Here is an 18,812-nt window from a genome sequence, read left to right on the forward strand (position 1 = left end):
AATCTGCATATGAAAATGAATAATGACAGAAGTAAATTGTTATCAACCAAATACAAAAAATACACCCACCATACTTACTGATAATTTAAAAAACATTAAAAGGGAAAGGCAGATGGGAAAACGCTTTTTTACAGAAGGGGGCTCTACAAATACACAGAGAAGGAATGAGACCTATGAGATATATAGGAAACTTCCAGACTAAGCAATGACTCTGTTCCCAGTCAGGTTTTCACTCATAGATATACTATCTGTTGGTCATTCTTACCTTTTTTCAGTTTTAGGCTAATACGAAGAAAGCCACTATAAACATTTGTGTACAGAAATTTGTGGGGACATATGTCTTCATTTCTCTTGGAAGAAATGCCAACAAGTACGTTACTGACTCACATCATATGTAATGTATGTTCACTTTCCAAGAGACCACAATACCATCTCACACATACCCCTGCCCTGGTCCCGATCCCAGCTCTAGGATTACACACTGCATTTCATTGCTATCTCTTTAACACTGTAGGTATAATCCAGGAGAAGTGAGGGAAAATACCCTCTAAAAGACTTGTACAAAGCAGCACTGTTTGTTGTTCACTCCAAACCCCAGTATTGTCACCAGGACATGCTACTTACAGGGGAGTTTTCCCAAAAAGCTTAGGAAGTCAGAAAATAAGGAGGATGGATAAGTAAATTTTGATATAGTTCTAACAAGGCGATATGACACAGAAAGCAATGAAAAAAGAACAAATAAATACTACATACACCAATATGGGTGAGTCAATATGGATGTCCGTACAGTATGGATGAGTCCCACAGATAATTTTGAGGGAAAGAAGACAGACCAAAAAAAGTACATCCTGGTGATATCCTTTATATAAAATTCAGTAATAGGCAAAATTGGAATATAGTAAAGGAAGTCAGAAAAGTGATTCCCTGTGGAGGTAGTGACTGAGGGGTACACGAGAGGTTCCTGAGATGCTGCTAGGCTCTGAATCTAGTGCAGGTTACTTGGATGTACTTGCTTTGTGAAAACGTACCACACTGTACATTTATGATGAATGCACCCTTCTATACATGTGTTTTATATATATATATATATATATATATATATATATATATATACACACACACACACACATATATATATATATTTTTTTTTTTTAACGAGCAAACTTAACCTTGATTCCAAAACTAAACAAAAAGAATACTGAATCCTTTATGAGTTAATTTTAATTTTTTTTAACATTTATTTATCTTTGAGAGACAGAGCGTGAGCAGGGCAGGGGCCGAGAGAGAGCGAGACACAGGATCCAAAGCAGGCCCCAGGTTCTGAGTGTCGGCACAGAGCCCAATGTGAGGCTCAAACCCACAAACTGTGAGATCATGACCTGAGCCAAAGTCAGATACTTAACCTACTGAGCCACCCAAGCACCCCTCTGAGTTAATTTTAAACTTTAAGTTTCAGCAGGCATGCTTATTTTCTGACTTCCTAAGCTTTTTGGGAAAAGTCTTTTGTAAGGAGCACGTCCTAGTGGCAATACTCAGGATGGGAACGTGCAGGGACAAAGGTACTTGGAGGCTCTGTCTTAGGTGCACATTGGCACACTTTTGCGGAAAGAAGTTCGACAATACACACCAAGAGATTTAAAAAGACATGCATGCTACTTTACCTGCTAATTCCCCTCCAGGAATTAATCTTAAATCAACATCTCAAATATTTATGATATTACTCTATCACATAACTCTATTATGATATAGAGTTATACATTAACACTTTTTTAGAAAAGAAAACCCTTTGAAGGCAGTACTTACAATTGGCGTCCCAAAAGGAATGTAACCTGAGAGGGGAGAGGAAAGGGTCAGGTCTTACAGTCCCACCCCCATCCCACTCCACCCCTCAACAGAGGCACCAGAAGAGACCTCTAGACTTGGTCTTGTCAATGGTCCTGATGAGGGAGGTCAGGTCAGCGAGGCAGGAGGCACCTCTAGCCCCCAGAGCTTTTCCCGGCTCAGCCCTCCCCAGGATGGAGGGCTCCCCCATGTCCCCCAGCCACCCTCTCTCTGTCCCCCTTTGGCCAGATACTTCTCCCTCCAAAACTCTGAAGCCCTCTGCTGAGGGCAGGGCTGCCCACCGCTGGGAACACCATGCACTTGGTGCTACAGTTGGTGTTCCTTCCATGATTTCCTCCAGGAGGCACCGTGTCCCCTGCCCACGCCCACTACACACAGCACGCTGCCTTCAAAGGCCCCAGAATGCCCTCCTTCTTCTCTCAGCTTACCTTTCTAGCACACAGCCTTACTTCAGTTCTGAAAGGGGAACTCTCCACACACTTGAGATGTGCACCTCTAACTGCCAGGGGTACTCTTTAAAATCTCTCCTACCCTGCCTAAACATCCTCAGTAGAGCAGGCCCCAGGCACTGTCTCCTCACCGCTCGCTTCCCTGGACTATCGGAGGCCCCGTCTGCTGCCCTCCACCTCCCACTGTCAGTGGGCGGCCCTGTGTCCCTGGCCTCTAGCTTATGGCAGGCAGTCAGCTGGCAGGCTGGACAGCAGAGAACCACACTTATCTGGGTTATCTAAAGCAAAGGTTCGCATCCTGACTGTGCAGAATTGCGCATGCACATGAACCGTCACTCTACTGCCCGCATTCCTCTGGAGATGGGCCCCAGGTTTGACTGGAGAATTACAAGAGGATCCAGGCCCCCGGTGAGAGCGTGCTGTGTCCCGGTGCACCTACAGGCGTAGCTGCAAGATGCTCGGCCAGAGGCCTTTGCTACCTGGGAGTTCCTCACAGCCAAGCAAGGAGGGTCCGTGGGCACGCAATGCCTCAGCACGGTGAAGTCACGTGGTTGTTTGTTCTCTCACTCACATGAGGTCAGGCTGTCTGGGGGTGGGGATCCTGACTGCCTCAGCTGAGAACACCTCTTGGTAGAGACTCTTTCTCCAGCCACCTGAGGACTTCTCAAGGCAGCAGCCAACAGCCCTCCCACCCACCCTGCAAGAGTGCCCCAGTGCACTGAGAAATGCCACGCAGTAGGCATCAACACTCTGGTGGGAGTCTGACCTCTGCTGTGTGACTCTGGACAGGGCCTGTGGCCTCTCGGAACTATAGGTAGGACAAACACATTAGGCCAGGCCCCATGTGTGCAAGTGTTTTCTGGGCTACTAAGCTCATGCACACAGAGCTTCCCTCTAGTGACCACTGGGCAGGGACTTCCTGGGGGCAGGGACTTCCTGGGGGCAGGGACTTCCTGGGGGCAGGGATCTTATGTCCACTTTCCCACCCCAGCCCCTCTACCACTGGTCTCCACAGAATGGGAATCCACCCTCCCTGTGTGCACAGTAGTGCTAATGCAGTTCATGCATTCTGGAGTACAGGTTAATAGCAGGATCGGACACCAGGGAGTTAGCCTGGGGATTAAGTGCCTTTAAGGGAGCGTGGTTTGCAAGGAAAGAGCACAGTAGGCACAGGTAGGTGAGAGAGAAGATAGGGCTTGCCGGAAGCAGGTATCATCCCTGAGGCTGCCGCCGTAGGTGGGTGGTGTATAACAGGAAAAGGAGCCCCAGATTCACCTGTGGAGGCCTCCACTGCACCCCAACTGCTCAGGAAGAAAAGGCAGACAGGCACATTTTTTTTTAAAGCCCCACAGGTGATTCTAAGGCCTGGCCAGAGACGTGTATGGTCGAGCCAAGGTGAATACGGAGGTGCAAACCGGCCGTGTGTGTAACGGGTTCTGCCCCTCCTCAGGTTGGTGCATCTGGATGCTTCTGCAGCTGTGACCGTGGTAAGCGCCCGAGGCCGGGCAGATTTGGGAGGGTCCCAGGGGCTTACCTGACATTCTAAAGGGCATGAAGATCTTCTCATTGGTATCTGGGTGTAGAATAGCCTGGCAAGAGCAGGGAACAGAGCACAGGGTGACTGTGGGGAGGAGGAGGAGGGAGGGAAAGGAGAGCTCCCCCCAGAGGACTGGAAGGCCAGTCCTTTCTCACCATTCAAGGCAAGAGAAACAAAACACGGGCAGCAAACAGGACTTTTCCTGATTAATGCTCAAAGCTGAATGCAGGTGAGTGGGACTGGGTCCTCTGTCCCCTGTGCCTAGTATTTAGTGGGCATGTAAGAAGGATTTTGTAAAGGAGCCCACAGGGAAGGAGCTCAGGGGCCCAGGGGAAGGCAAGGGGCCTGAGCTCTGGCATTCAGAAACTCAGGCCCTGGGTGTTGGGGAAGAAGGGACAGCAGGGCAGCACGTGGCAAATGGGAGGGGCAAGGCTGAGCAGCACAGCCATGATTCCCCAGGACAGCGCAGGGCAAGGTCCAGGAGAGCAGAGAGGAGGGAAGGAAATGAATCCAAAATTGAATTACCTGCTTGATTTTCTGTGCACTCCAGAGCTGCAAGGAAGGAAGGGAGAGAAAAAGGAAAAGAAAATAAAGGACAAAAATTCAAAGCACAAATCAATTTAAAGTCTCAAAGCCCCATATTTTAACCAAGAGATCCAGTTCGGAGGGCCTGAGAACCTCAGGCTGTCCTGTGCCCCCAGGACTGGCAGCATCCCTGGGGCTGTGGCATCAGGGAGCCCAGAACAGCAGAGCTCGGGTCTCTCATGCAGATCATTTCAACCAAGGGTCCTCTGCTCTGGCTGCGTTGTAAAATTACTTGAAAAATTCTTCCAGCAATTCTCTAGTTGATTCTAAGGTATGGCCAGGTATGAAGTCCCGATTTCAATGAAGTTACTTTAATTGTCTCCCAGAATCACTAGAGGCAGCATAACACAGATTTTTCAAGGCTGGACAGACTGCCTGGATGCCTGGCTTTGCCACTTCTTCCGCTGAACCTCCATTTCCTCATCTGTAGAATGCGGATAATAGCTCTGCCTCCAACATTGTTAAAGAGGAATAGGAAAAGTGACTGACGCAGCGCTGGACACACAGGAAGGGCTTTATTGCTGCCGACTGCTGTGGGCATTATTTTCCTATTGTTGCTGTTATTATAACAAGGTTATAAAGAGAAGTTGCTTTCAAATGGGCAGTGAGGTCTCTCCAGCACAGCACAGGAGACAGGCTGGAGGGACAGAACAATTGCCAGTTCCTTCAAATGACACAAATGCTGTATTTCATTGAATCTAAGACATCACTGATCCTAAGATACACTAGCATGTCCTACTAAGAAATAAAAGTATAACATAATGCCAAGACCTCCATCAATTAACAGACTCATCCCATTTGAGAGATGTTAAAATGTGATAAGATAAACCTTTCAAAAAGAAATCAAGCAAACAGAGTCAAAATTTATGGGCAAACCAAAGGCGGGGCATTTTTAAAGGAGCAAGAAGGTATGGGGTGAGAGGGAGGAGGTGGCCAACAGTTGATTTGAGTTTTACAAGAGAACGCTTCAGTTACGCTTCATTTATATAGCAGCATTGTCATCTGGAATATAAATTAAGCTGCAGAAGGCTACTGGGTAGCAGAAACAGAAGCATAAGATTGATATATTAAAGTTTATGCATTTTACTCACAGCAGAGTCCCTCAAGCCTTAATCGACAGCCTAATTATCCTTATTTTAGATACATTTCAAACATATTTGATTGTCTGCTATTCCAGACCCTCAAAGATTAGAAATGGTAGATTTTTTTTTTAATAATTAGGGGAAAAGGGGACTGAAGAGAGAAAAACTAAATGCAAAATCACTGTTGGCCAAAGAAGGTGAGTCAGTGCATAACAGCAAAGAGGTAAAAAAAAGTGATAAAAGGCAGATCCTCTATTGCTCAGAAAGTGCCTTCATACAGTGCGCCTCCAGTCCCAGCACCAGCTCTGGTGCAACCCCAGGCCCTGTGCTCAGATTCCTGACACCCCATACTCCTCACCCAGGATCAGAATCTTCCATTTCTAGGTCCAGCTTCTTAGAGGCAGGGGCATGCCTGCTGCTGTCCTCCAGTATCTCCCACAGTGCTGGGCACACAGCAAACCTAAAGCTATTCTAAATTAAAATTCTACTCTAATCTATTCTATTCTATTCTAAATGTTTATTTCTTAGAGAGCATGAGCTTGAGAGAGGGAGACAAAGGATCTGAAGCAGGCTCCTCACCGCTAGCACAGAACCCTACGTGGGGCTCAAACCCATGAACCAGGAGATTATGACCCAAGCCGAAGTTGGATGCCTAACTGACTGAGCCACCCAGGCGCTCCAAAATTTTATTTGAAAAAAAAAAAGTGCAAGATCTCTTTATATAACTCTTATAAAAAGAAAAGAAAAGAAAAAATTCCCCACGATTCTGATGAAGAGCTGGGGTGGAAAACACTGGTCTAAGACATCAAACGACAGTACAAAGAACAGGTATTAGAACTGTGTTCAAATCACTTGCTGGTTGTGTGATTACTCTGCCTATGCGCCTCAGTTTCTCCATCAGTGAAATGGGTTGTTGTAAGAGTAGGGCAGAACCATGCTGGATGCTCCCAGCAGTTTGCATTTCCCTTTGGGCACACAGCAAAGCCTGTGTTTCCAGCTTCCCTCACAGGCAGGTGGGCTTATGTGATGGGGTGCTGGCTAATGAACTATGGGTGGAAGTGACATTCACCACGCCTCCACCAGGCCTGGCCCCGCAACCTCCCGCAGAGGATCCAGTGGAGGCTGGTGGCAGCAAAGCCACGAGGCAGAGGAGGCCAGGCCCTGGACAATGGCATGTGCCCTGTTCCCCAGCAGCACTGGACTCTGACATGAGAGAGAAATAGACCTTTGTGCGTAAGTCCCTGAAATCTGGGGTTGTTTGTTCCGGTGCTTGGCTCACCCTGACTAAACAGAGGTCTCAATGAGGTGTACATATCTAAAATACTCAGCCCCTGGAACATGCTCAATGAATGCCTAAAGTAGAGGAGAAGTCATTCAAATGAGCAATCTATTTTTAAGGGACTTAATTATTTTTCAAAGTAACTTCATCTCGATTGTCTTTATTCCTACAACATGCCTGTGAGGTAGGTAGATTATTTTCAGACAAAGCAACTCGTCTCAGAGAGAATAAGTGACTCAGCCAGGGTCCTCTGGGTTGGTGGCAGGATGGAGATGGGCCCCCGGGCCTACCCGGCCTCTCGACTCATGTTCTCCTGCTCTCCAGGAGCCTCTGGAGCAGATCGGTGCCTGGTGTGGCCAGGGTGACTGCCGTGCCTGAGGCACGAGAAGAGGAGGAGAGTCAGCTGACATCATCCTGGGGTCCCTGAACCTCCTCCTTGCAGCCCGGTGGCTGATGCCCCTCGCCAGCACCTGTTGCTCTCCTCCCGCAGAAGTCCAGCTGCGCAGCCCAGTGCTTGGTAACCCACGGCCACGGCCATGTCCCTCAGGTGCAAGGACTGCCTCCTCTGCCCCACCCAGGAGCGGGGGCGTCAGCGGCAAGGCCAGGGACCCAGCGCACACAGACATATTCCCCACCCTGCAATGACACTACCACACCACGCAGGCCAGTGCCACAGATAAGAGGCGATAACAAAGCCTCACACATAATTCCATGCTTCCCCGTTGGGCTGAGCACCTTCCTTCCCTTTAATTATTTGATTCTCACACTCAGAAACCTGCTCACAGCCCAGGTGAGGAAGTCAAAGCTCAGACCACCTCCAAAGTCTCAGAGGCAGAGCTCACGACCTCTGACTCAGATTTGTCCCTCCATTCATCCTCACTCATTCATTCACATTTAGTGAACAAGTGCTAGGAGTCTGACACCCTTCTGAGGGCTTTGTACATATTAACTAATGTAATCTCCTCAATAGCCCCTTGGGGTAGGGACTAGTACATTCCCCACTTTATAGATGTGCAAACGGAGGCACAGACAGGTTATGGGACTTGCCCAAAGTCTTACAGCAGCACTGGGATTTGAACCCAACCAGTCTGGCTCCAAAGTCTCCAGTCTTAACCACCACATGCACCTGTTTCTAAATGTTAGCACACTGACATTCACTGTTCTCTCCCTTTAGGCATCTATATATTTCGGAGATCTTTCCATATCACCACCACTCTTCCTAACAGAAACCTTGGATGAATATATTGTAAACCGTACCCTATAAGTGGACTTTTAGGCGATTTTCCATCTTTTTTTATTGTGGAAAAATATACATAACCTAAAAATTTACCATTTTAACCACTTTTAAGTGGCAGGTCAGTAGCATTAAGCACACTCACATTGTTATGCGGACATCACCACCATCCACCTCCAGAACCTTTTCATCCTCCCCAACTGAAACTCTGTACCCAGTAGATCCTTTTTTAAAAATGTTTACTTTAGGGGCACCTGGATAGCTTAGTCGGTTAAGTGTCCGACTTCAGCTCAGGTCATGATCTCACGGTCCGTGAGTTTGAGCCCCGCATCGGGCTCTGTGCCGACAGCTCAGAGCCTGGAACCTGCTTCAGATTCTGTGTCCCCCCTCTCTCTCTGCCCCTTCCCTGTTCATACTCTGTCATGCTCTGTCTCTCAAAAAAAATAAATGTGAAAAAAAAATTTTTAATGTTTATTTTAAATGGGGAGCCTCTGGCATCTTGTCATCAGCCTGTGAAGTAGCTACACTTTAACCTGCGAATTCCTCAACCTTTAACCTATAAAATCCTTAACATGACTTGTCTTCTCTGGGCTCAGCCCATCTCACTCCATGCCTCTGGCGGAACATAAAAGGGTGCAGCCCCAGTCGCACCCTTGGAACTCATGTGGACGTGAGACTTTGGACCTTGCTTGATTTCTCAGCTTGGGCAATGAGGACAGAGCGGGGGTGGGGGAAGCAGTCTGGGCAAGAGGTTGCTGGAACAATGCAGAAGTTTGCTGATTTCAGAAATGGCCAGTGTCTCAGCTGAGCTGCCATACGAACCTATTAGAACCCTGTGTAGAGGCCAAGGGAAGGGGCAGAGGGTGGGCTTCAGAAGGAAAAGCCTTGCCTTTTGGGTGTGGAGCAGGGCATACCCCAGCACCCAAAACCCAGATGAAGGGAGCAACCGCCCCCAGTCTGGCTCACTCCCCTTCCCCTCTGCCTCCTTCCAAGCTGCTTCTCCAAACCTCTAAAGGCAGCAAAGACAGAGCCTATTTAAAACAACCTCCAGAAGGTAATTAAACAGAGCCCGAAGGGGATCCTTCTGTAAAGCAAAGGATGCCTCCATAAAACAAACAAAAAAAACTTCCTAATTTATCACTTGGGCCAATCCCATTATTCCTTACCATTAATTTTGTTGCCATGGTTACTCCCAGGTAATATGTACATATGCAAGTCTATGTGGGGTAAAGGTACCCCCCTCAATCCTACAGATTCATAAAAGGAGAAAAACATCCCCCTGGTAGTTTAGCGGCAGTAACTTCTTCTGTATACGTGCAGCTTCTTGAAGAGGACACACCTTGGAATCAAACCCTGGCTTACTCCAGATCTCCCGCTTGCTGGCCATGTGATTTGAGGCAATTTACTTAATCTTTTTGCACTTCCACGTCCTCTTTTGCAATATGGGGATATGAATACTTACTTTCAAGGTTATTGTGAAAATTAAAGCAAATTCATTTATTCAGCAAATATTTACTGAGCACCTACTATGTGCCAGCCACAGACAGCTCTGGCATTAAGAACACATCAATGAAAAAAATACTGAAAATCTCTGCTTTCATGAAGCTTATATGCAGTGGGGATGGAGGGCACAGCAGTACAAGGTGTGCAGGGTCATTTTCTTTCTTTCTTTTTTTTTTTAAGTGGGTTCCATGCCCAGCGTGGAGCCCAGTGTGAAGCTTGAACTCATGATCCGGAGATCAAGACCTGAGCTGAGATCCAGAGTCGGATGCTCAACACACTGAGCCACCTAGGTGCCCTGGGGTCATTTACATTCAGGTGACATGGGAGGAAATACTTGAAGGAGGGAGTAAGTCATGCAGATATCTAGTGGGAGATTGTTCTGGCAGCCAGAACAGCCAGAGCTAAGGCCCTGAGGCAGAAGTGGGCCTGCTCAGCACGTGTGAGGGACAGCAAAGGAGGCCAGCATGACTGGAGTGGACTGAATAAGGGGAGACTACTGGGAGACAAGATCACAGAAGGAAGGGGGCTTTGCAGGCTGTGCTAAATACTATGGCTTTTACTCTGAGTGGAAAGCAGGGACACAACACAATTTGTAGAGAAGTGGTTCTCACCGTGGGGCGAGGGGGGGGGGTGTGATTTTGCATCTGGGGTACATTTGGCAATGTTTGGTTGTCATGACTTGGGAGGGGGGCTACTGGCATCTAGTTGGTAGAAGCCAGGGATACTGCTAAAAATCCTACGGTGCACAGAACAGCCCCTACAACAAAGAATTACGTGGCCCCAGATGCCAATAGCACTGAGGCTGAGAAACTCTGGAACCAAGGAACAAGTGAAATAATGTAGGTGCTCACAGATTACTCTGCATGCTGTGACAGAGGGGCCCAGGTAGAATAGGGGGACCACCCAGGACCCCACCGCAGCGACCCAGCCCAGAGATGCACCTACAGCGTCCAGCACCACACCTAGCACATCCTGCAAATGCTTCAGCTAGGATTGGCCACTTGCCTGTCCTGTGCTAACAGTAAGGGACAAACCGTGGCCAGCCTAGAGGGGTGGGCTCCTGAACAGGAGTCAGAGGCTAGGGGTCCTGAAGACTAGGGTAAGGAAGGGGAGGTATCAGCCAAGCCTTCCCTTCAGCCACCTTCTGGCAAACCTGCTGACACCCAGAGAAGATTTTGGGTGCAAGTATTTTTAACTCTCTCATATTTTCTCCGCTATTTTCAGCAAAGCCCAAACACAGCTGACCCCATTTCCACACTGCCAGAGGAGGAGACTTGCAGGATCTCTTACACCAGCTGCCCTTTCTCCTTGGCAGGTTGCAGGCAGAATCCACCCTTTCGTGGGGCCTCTGGGCAACCAGTAGGTTACGCTGGGTGCAGAGTAGGCAATTAACAAGGTGAGCTGGTCCCCAGGCCCTGGGGGATGTGGAATGATGGGCAAGAGCAGCCCACAGGGGCTCCCAGAGCCCTTACGCCTGCTCCCTTACGCCTGCCCACTCCAGTAGCTTCCAGGCTGGTTTCCCTAAGGGCGCTTACCCTCCCCCTGGCACTCGGACTGATGCTACCACAGTGCACATTCAGGCTACTCCCTTGCTCAAGAGCTTCCAGTAGCTTCCCCTTGCCCCATACAATGCATCTCACATCTCTACCTGGGTTGCAAAACCTTTTGCAATAAGTAACTTCCCAAATGCCTCTCCAGCTTCCTCTCTCTGGTCTCATCTTCTCTCCCCACTCCTTTCTCTCCTCCACACTCCCTCCCCATCTCTCTCTCTCTCTCTCTCTCTCTCTCTCAATCTCCACTTCACTTCTCCCTCTTGTCTGTGAACACAGTGGGTCTCTGTCTACACTCTACACTAACCACTGTGTCCCCTCCGTGAGGCCTTTCCTCACTCCCTGCATTCTCAGGACTCTCTCCTTGCTGAGCTCCTACCTGCCTCAGCCACAGTCTTGCCTCCAGCCTGGCCTCTAGCGCCTGCTTCTGTGTGGTCGCCTCACCTGTGCTGGGAGCCGGCTGCATGAGGGCAGGAACTAGGGTGCGCTCATCTCCCCCTCGGGTCCACCTCCCAGAGCAACTGCTCCAAACAGGATGCTCAGCAGATGCCCAGGGCCTGCACTGTGTGTGCGAACCGCACAGGTATAACTGGGCTGCAGACCTTCACAAATGCCAAGCTCTTCTGCCTGCCATGTTTGCACACATCAGTCCACTCCACAGAGTATCCCCTTCCCTGCCAAATCCACCTTCAGGAAATGGGTGAAAGATGGGCACTGGATCTAGCAGGCCCAGCGTCAGATCCCTGTTCCACCACATATGGCTATGTGGCCTTAGGTAAGTAATGTAACCTCTCTGAGACCTGTACATACAAGTGGATTGCTAGTTTGTTCACACCTGATGGCCTTTGTTTGGTCTTCTGTTGGTGGGTGGCTGATAATTCCTCCAGAGACTGTTGTTAAAAGGTTGCTATTCCAGTGAAAAATTAGTCTTTAGGATAAAATAAAAATAAGTATGTATAAATTACCCTTTGGGCTTTCTTACCTGTAAAATGGGATTAATACAAGTACCTACCAAATAGGGTTCCTGTGAACATTAACTGAAATGTGCGTAAAGTGCTAATACTTAGCACAATGCCTGGCACTTGGTAAGCCAAAGTGAGTGGCGGCTCATTACCAAGAGGGCATCTTTCATATTTAACCTCACCCATCTCCATCCACAGCAAACCACTGCAGCGACACCCCAGTGTATAAAGCACCACAACAGAGTCAACATCCAGAAACCTAGTCCAGCTGCCTATGCTTATAGCTTTGCTCTCATCTATGGCTTTTTTTTTTAATAACTTTTTTAATGTTTATTCATTTTAGAGAAAGAGAGAGAGATAGGAGCAAGTGAGGGAGGGGCAGAGAGAGAGGGGGAGACACAGAATCCAAAGCAGACTCCAGGCTCTGAGCTGTCAGCACACAGCCCATCGCAGGGCTCGAACTCACAAACCATGAGATCATGACCTGAGCCAAAGTCAGATGCCTAACTGACTGAGCCACCGCGGCACCCCTATGGCTTTGTTGTTTAACTGATAACTACAGTCCTTAATAGGGCTCCTAGCACATCAAGTTTCTACTTGTCAAGCCCAAAGGGTAATTTATACATACTTATTTTTATTTTATCCTAAAGACTAATTTTTCACTGGAATAGCAACCTTTTAACAACAGTCTCTGGAGGAATTATCAGCCACCCACCAACAGAAGACCAAACAAAGGCCATCAGGTGTGAACAAACTAGCAACCCACTTGTATGTACCCACCGGTGAGATATCATAACAAGAGGCCAGGCTTACAAGCTGGTAAGTAGGTTACCCTGCGCTGCCTGTGACATCAGGATAGGCCCGCAGGCATCAGGAGGCAGCCACAGGCTTCTGATCCACACGCCTGCAAAAGGACGTCAGAGCAAGCACAGAGCCTAGGGGCAGATGAGGCAGCTGTCCAGACTGAGATCCAGAGCCACCCTGGGCCTAGATATGGCTTGTGAGCAGGACCAGCCTAGACCAGGAATAGGGGACCATCCTTAACTGCAGAATGCTGAGGCTTTCCCAAATCCTGGGCTAATATGTCATCATCCACCCACTCTGTTCTTGTCCATGGAGGCCAGAGGAGGTATGGCTTTGTAGATGAGGCCCAGGGAGGGAAGTATTGTGAGAGCCAGGAGGACTGGAAAGGGAAGTAGAGGGCTGATATGATTATTAATGGGGCTGAGCAGCAGGCTCACACCTAGAGCACTGTGCTACCCAGCCATCAGATGGACACTGCAGGCATCACTAACGTGAGCCAGAATTGGGAAGCATGGCTAGTGCCAGGATCCCCCGCCCCACCTCCCCTCCTCCCAGCTCTCTGGGGGCACACTGGGGCTTTCAGGGCAGAAAACAAAAGAGGCCCAGCAAATAGGGCAGGCAACTTTACGCTACTGAAGGGAGTAAAGAGGAGAAATGTGGCCTCACTCCCCAACCTCTGGATGCTGGAGGGAGTCCCAAGAGGCCAACCTCAGCCAGAGGGAGCTTGGGTTGGGAGCAGATGCAGGGTGAAGAGTTGGGGGGCTGAACTCACCCCTGACAGGTCCAAGAGGAATTGCAAGGGTCTGAGGATTACTTTGGCCTAGAGAGGAGATGTCAGGTGAGGCCACCCAGGCTCCTCAGTGCCCATGCCAGAGGGAAGCACTGTGCTCAGGGATGATCTGATCACAGCCTGTGCTTCCTGCTGATAGCAGCACAGATGCCTGAAGATAGACCCTGTCTAGCCAGGCATTGCCCCATCTCCCACCACTCCCTGGGGCCCTGCACAAGGACATCTGGCCAAGGTGCTGCATCAGCTCACATATTTGCCCTCCTTCCAAGTGGGCGGGCCTCAGTCAAGCACATTCTCCCAGACTTCCGCTGTGGGGGGCTTGCTATCTTCACTCATGATGTGTTTCCTCACCCAGATGGCTCTTACCTAGTACTCCTCTTGGCCATTCCCCTCTCATCCCTCAAATCTCTGGTGGGAATCTCTTCCAGACAGTCTGGGCAAGTTACTCCTTCTTCTGCTGTCCCACAGTATGGTGGTTTTTCATAATCATTGCCTAGATTCGGGGGGTCCATGAAGCAAGATCTTCGTCTACTTTCTTCCTTGCTCTCTCCCCTAGGCCCCAGCATCAAAACTGGACTGCAGGTGCTCCATAAATACATATTACATGAATTAGGTTGGGGAGAGCTGATGGCTGAGCCACCCACCCCAGGAACATCCAGCCAGGTACTAGTGTGTCCTGAGGTCAGCCCAGAGCCTCAGCATGGGCTTTACACCTAAAGGTGTTAGAAGGCAAGGGCAGTGCCTCATAGGGTCACCAAAAGAATGGAAGGAGAGACAACAGCAGAGGAGGGACAGCAACATGTTTTTGGATGGAAAATAACTAGAGGTTTAGTAACTTATCCAGTAGACAAGAAAAAACCATCCCCCAAATGCCTGAGGAAGGCATGCTTAGGGAGCCAGTCCATTGCTCTCAAAACACCAGCAAAGTTCAGGTCTTGAAGGTACCAGGTACCACAGGAAAAAAGGGCTAATCATAAGACTAAACACAGGGAGTTGGTCTAAAGTCTGTCCTCAAAGCAATAAGATCCCAAGGCCTTCACCATACAGCAAGGTGACTCTTACCACCCTCACCTATGTTTCCCAGATGCTATAGGTTTATCAGCCTTCTGGAGAAACTAAATCCAAGTGATCCCAGACTTGAGAACACCAGCACAGTAGAGGGTGGGAGTAAGTGAGACTCAAAGCAGGGAAATTAATAAAAGTCTGCAAAGTGAGTATTGGGACTCCAGCCTCCTTCCCCCACTTGTCTTCCAGAATGCAGAGATGTGAGATGGCTACTGTACTCACAACACAGGAAAAGAATTCTATTAAGAAGAATTTAAGGGGTACTGAGGTGGTTCAGTTGGTTAAGCCTCCAACTCTTTATTTTGGTTCAGGTCATGATCTCACGGTTCTTGAAATCAAACCCTGCATTGGGCTCTGCACTGATAATGTGAAGCCTGCTTGGGATTCTCTCTCTCTCTCTCTCTCTCTCTCTCTCTCTCTCTCTCTCAGGTCATGATCTCACGGTTCTTGAAATCAAACCCTGCATTGGGCTCTGCACTGATAATGTGAAGCCTGCTTGGGATTCTCTCTCTCTCTCTCTCTCTCTCTCTCTCTGTCTCTCTCTGTCTCTCTCTCTGTCTCTCTCTGTCTCTCTCTCTCTCCTTACCTCCCCTGCTTGTGTGCATGTGTACTCTCTCTCAAAATAAATAAAAACATTAAAAAAAAGAAGATTTTTAAAAAGTAACAGTCAAAGAGCTCTTGGAAATTAAAATTATACTAGCTGAAGTTAAAATTTCAATAGATATGTTGAAAATAAACTCAAGGAAATTTCTTGCAAAGCCACACAGGACAAAGTGATGAAATGGAAGAGAAAAAAATATAAGAAAATTTAAGTGTCAATTTAAGATGTCGAGTATTTGGCTAACAGGAGTTCCAAAATAAGAAGAAATTATCAAGGAAACAGCATAAGAAAATTACCCAGAACTGAGAGACAGGAGTCTCCAGATTGAAAAGGGTCACTAGAAACCCAAAATAACAAATTTTAAAAGAGAATATCCTAAACATTTCCAAAAAGGGAAAACAGGTTACTTGAAAAGAATCAGAGATGAAATGTATCAGATTTCCAACAGCTGTCCTGAAAGTGAGAAGACAATAGAGTAATGTCTTCAAAATGTCTGTCAACCTATAATTTTCTCCTCAGCAAAATTGTCAATTAAGGCTGAGTGAAGAATTACAATTTTCAGACATAAAAGGACTCAAAATTTTCTTCCCATTTACTCTTATATTAGGAAGCTACTGAAAGAGGTGTTCCACCAAAACTAAAGTATACACCAATAGAAAGGCCTGGAGCTGGAAGAGGTGGACACCAGAAAGGAAAACTTCAGGGGAAAAAAATGGAACCGAAGGACAGGAGTCTTCAGATTGAAAGGAGGCACTGAAAACATCAAAGGCTGCTAAAGAATGTAGTAAGAGGTAGAGATGGTATAAAGAAAACTATGCCAATGTGAAAAACTAAGGCAATTATTAACTCCAGGTAAAATACAAAGTTCAAAAGAGAGAAAACAAAAAACAGTAAATGGTATTTGTATAATTGTAATAGTGTAAATACTGAATATCCATCAACCCCCAAAGCCATAATAACTATTTTGGGAAAGTAATGAGGATGGCGGAGAGAAGTGTGTTTTTTATGAAAGTAAATAACAAGAGAGCTGAATCCTCATCTACTATAAATAGATAATACAAAGAACTAGTTGAAAAATAAGACTATAGATAAGCATACTGGTTTGACATACAGATTTCTATGTGAAGAAATAGTTAAAAGTATTTGCTTCTGGAGAAAAAGAATGGGAACAGAAGAGGGATGGGACAACATAGTACTTTTCCTCCAGGTATTTTAGTACTATTTAACTTTTTGAACTATGCACACATGTTACTTTGGGGGAAAAAAAGCGTGAAATTAATTTTTTTAAGTTTTTGAAATAAAGTTTATAAACAAAAAGAAAAACTTTGGCAATGTTAACCATCAGTCTCTATAATCATTAAAGCAGCCCTGCACTGAATCCCTCTACCTTTCCTCAAACCAAACACAACCAATAACATTTTACTTAGCTCTAGTTCAAATTCCTACATGATATATAAAAAACGAAATTATAGCATCCTAGCCTAATCCCCTTTATCCTGCCCCATCTTTCCCATCCTCAACCTGAACTTTTGGGTAGTGGTATGCTAGTAAATATTTAAAAATTAGTTCTTTGGGGAAGAAAGTCCTGATTTGTAGCATTTGCCAATTTCCATGGGGTAAATGCTCCCACATGGCTGATTTCAAGTTACTTCTGTGATGTCACTGAACGTGGAATTGGGAAGAGATGTACACATCAGCTCCAGGAAACTACTGCCTTTGGGCGTCTCTTGTCTTATCACCTCTGTGCTTCCCCCCAGACCCAGGGTATGAGAGAGAGCTGAGTGTCTCCTCCAAAAAACCAGAAGTCCACATGGCTATGTAACAGTGGAAGTGGATAATGAAGGGAAGAGAGTTGGTTCCGGATGCAGAGAAAGGATTGTGACTTTGCCCCCTTCCTTCTCCTCCCACCTCCAGTAGAGTTACCTGCTCATTGGTGACCCCTGGGCGCAGGGTCCCATGCTTGTAGTCCTCCAGCAGCTGCACAGCCTCTCTGAGACGTCTCTGCAGGGGAAAGAAAACAGACATTGAGGGGCATAGATCCAAGGCTCCTGCAACTCTTTCACTTGCAAACAATAAAGAAGGATACACTTTAAATGTCCTTCCAAAGGGATGTGGCTAAATGACAGGGGTATAATAATACTATGGAACAATATTTGGCAGTTTAAAAAAGCAAAGTAGATCTGCATGTGATTCCATCTCCAACATATTTTTTTGAGTGAGAAAGTGAATTGCAGAGCCGTATGATGCCATTCATTATACCAAACAAACAAAGCCCACACACACACAGAAAACAATATTTTTCTATGAGAATACTTATGTGTGTAGATGCATCAAAAAAGCTCTAGAAGGAGACTTAGCAAACTAGTGACAGGGGTTACCGTGGGGTAAGAGGAAAGGATCCAGATTTGGCAAGGGGTGTCAGAAGGAAATTTAATCTTAATTGCAATATTGAAAGTTTTTATAAAGAGAACGTATTTATATAATACTCATAGAATTTCTTTTCAACATTCTAAAAACACCAGCAGAGATTTACATACTAAGTACATACGGCTACCGTAACTGATGGAGAGAGGGAGGGGGGAAAAAGAGGATAGAATTGTATCATTTGTAAGATCTTAAAAGCTAAAGGGACAGCAACAGTGATTGAAGGCAGCATTTACCCACCAAAATATTTATATAAGAATATTCATAGCAGCACTATTCAAACAGCTCCAAATTGCAAACAATCCAAATGTCAATAGTAGACTGGACAGGTAAATGGAATATTACTCAGCAATGTAAAAAGCAAACTACAAATATATGTTACAACATGGATGAATCTCACAGAAATAAAGTGCAAAACGTATTTTCCAAAGATGAACACTCCAATATCTACCACTCCCCACCCTCTTTTAGAACATTCCCACATCCCCATTGAGAGGTAGAGTCCATGTTTCCTCTTGCTGATTCTGGGCAGGCCTTCGTGACTGCCGCCACAAATAGAGTATGGCTGAGGTGAGGCTATGTGACCTCTGAGGCTATGTCATGAAAATGCCTTGCACTTTGACCTCGTTCTCTTGAGATGGTCATTCTCTTGGAACTCAGCCATCATACTATAAGGAAGCCCAAGCAGCTTCTGGAGTGACGCATCTGGATGGGAACTGAGGCTCTGGCCCAAGGCTGCAGCTGAGCTATCAGATGACAGTCAGCATCAACTCACCCACCATGCAAATAAGCCATCTTGAAATGGACTTTCCAGAGCCCCATCAATCTGCCCTAGCAGATGCTGCATGGAATAGTGATGAACCATCCCCTGCAAGCCCTGCCCAAATGGAAGATCAGTGAGCAAAAGAATTGAGTGTTGTTGTTTGAAGCCACTACATTTTGGGGTGATTTGTGAAAGCTGACTTACATAATGAAAAGCAAAAGAAGTCAGATGCCAAAGAGTATGTATAAAGTTCAAAAACAGGCAATGCTAATCTAACCAATCTGGTGGAGGTCATGTTACTTTTGGGGGGCGGGGGGCAGGGTGTTGACTTGGAAAAGGCAC

General features: G+C 46.8%; 1 protein-coding gene and 1 long non-coding RNA gene across 5 annotated transcripts in view; one reads left to right on the plus strand and one right to left on the minus strand.

Moving 5' to 3' along the window:
• Positions 1-18,812, minus strand: part of SFXN5 (sideroflexin 5) — a 117,226-nt gene that overhangs the window by 72,791 nt on the left and 25,623 nt on the right. For all 4 annotated transcript variants that reach the window (XM_053890820.1, XM_019441762.2, XM_019441753.2 and 1 more), the window contains 4 exons: positions 17,207-17,284; positions 4,354-4,380; positions 3,826-3,880; positions 1,804-1,829 (listed from right to left, as the gene is read on the minus strand). In XM_053890820.1, coding sequence (XP_053746795.1) covers positions 1,804-1,829; positions 3,826-3,880; positions 4,354-4,380; positions 17,207-17,284 — 186 coding nt within the window. The remainder of the gene's footprint in view (positions 1-1,803; positions 1,830-3,825; positions 3,881-4,353; positions 4,381-17,206; positions 17,285-18,812) is intronic.
• On the plus strand, positions 2,991-6,731 carry LOC128773537 (uncharacterized). Its single transcript, XR_008417896.1, has 3 exons — positions 2,991-3,105; positions 3,636-3,778; positions 6,024-6,731. It is a non-coding gene; the product is annotated as an uncharacterized LOC128773537 (long non-coding RNA).

The sequence above is a fragment of the Panthera pardus genome, unplaced genomic scaffold (assembly GCF_024362965.1).
Source record: "Panthera pardus isolate Hobbes unplaced genomic scaffold, ASM2436296v1 HiC_scaffold_25, whole genome shotgun sequence".
NCBI classification, from domain to species: domain Eukaryota; kingdom Metazoa; phylum Chordata; class Mammalia; order Carnivora; family Felidae; genus Panthera; species Panthera pardus.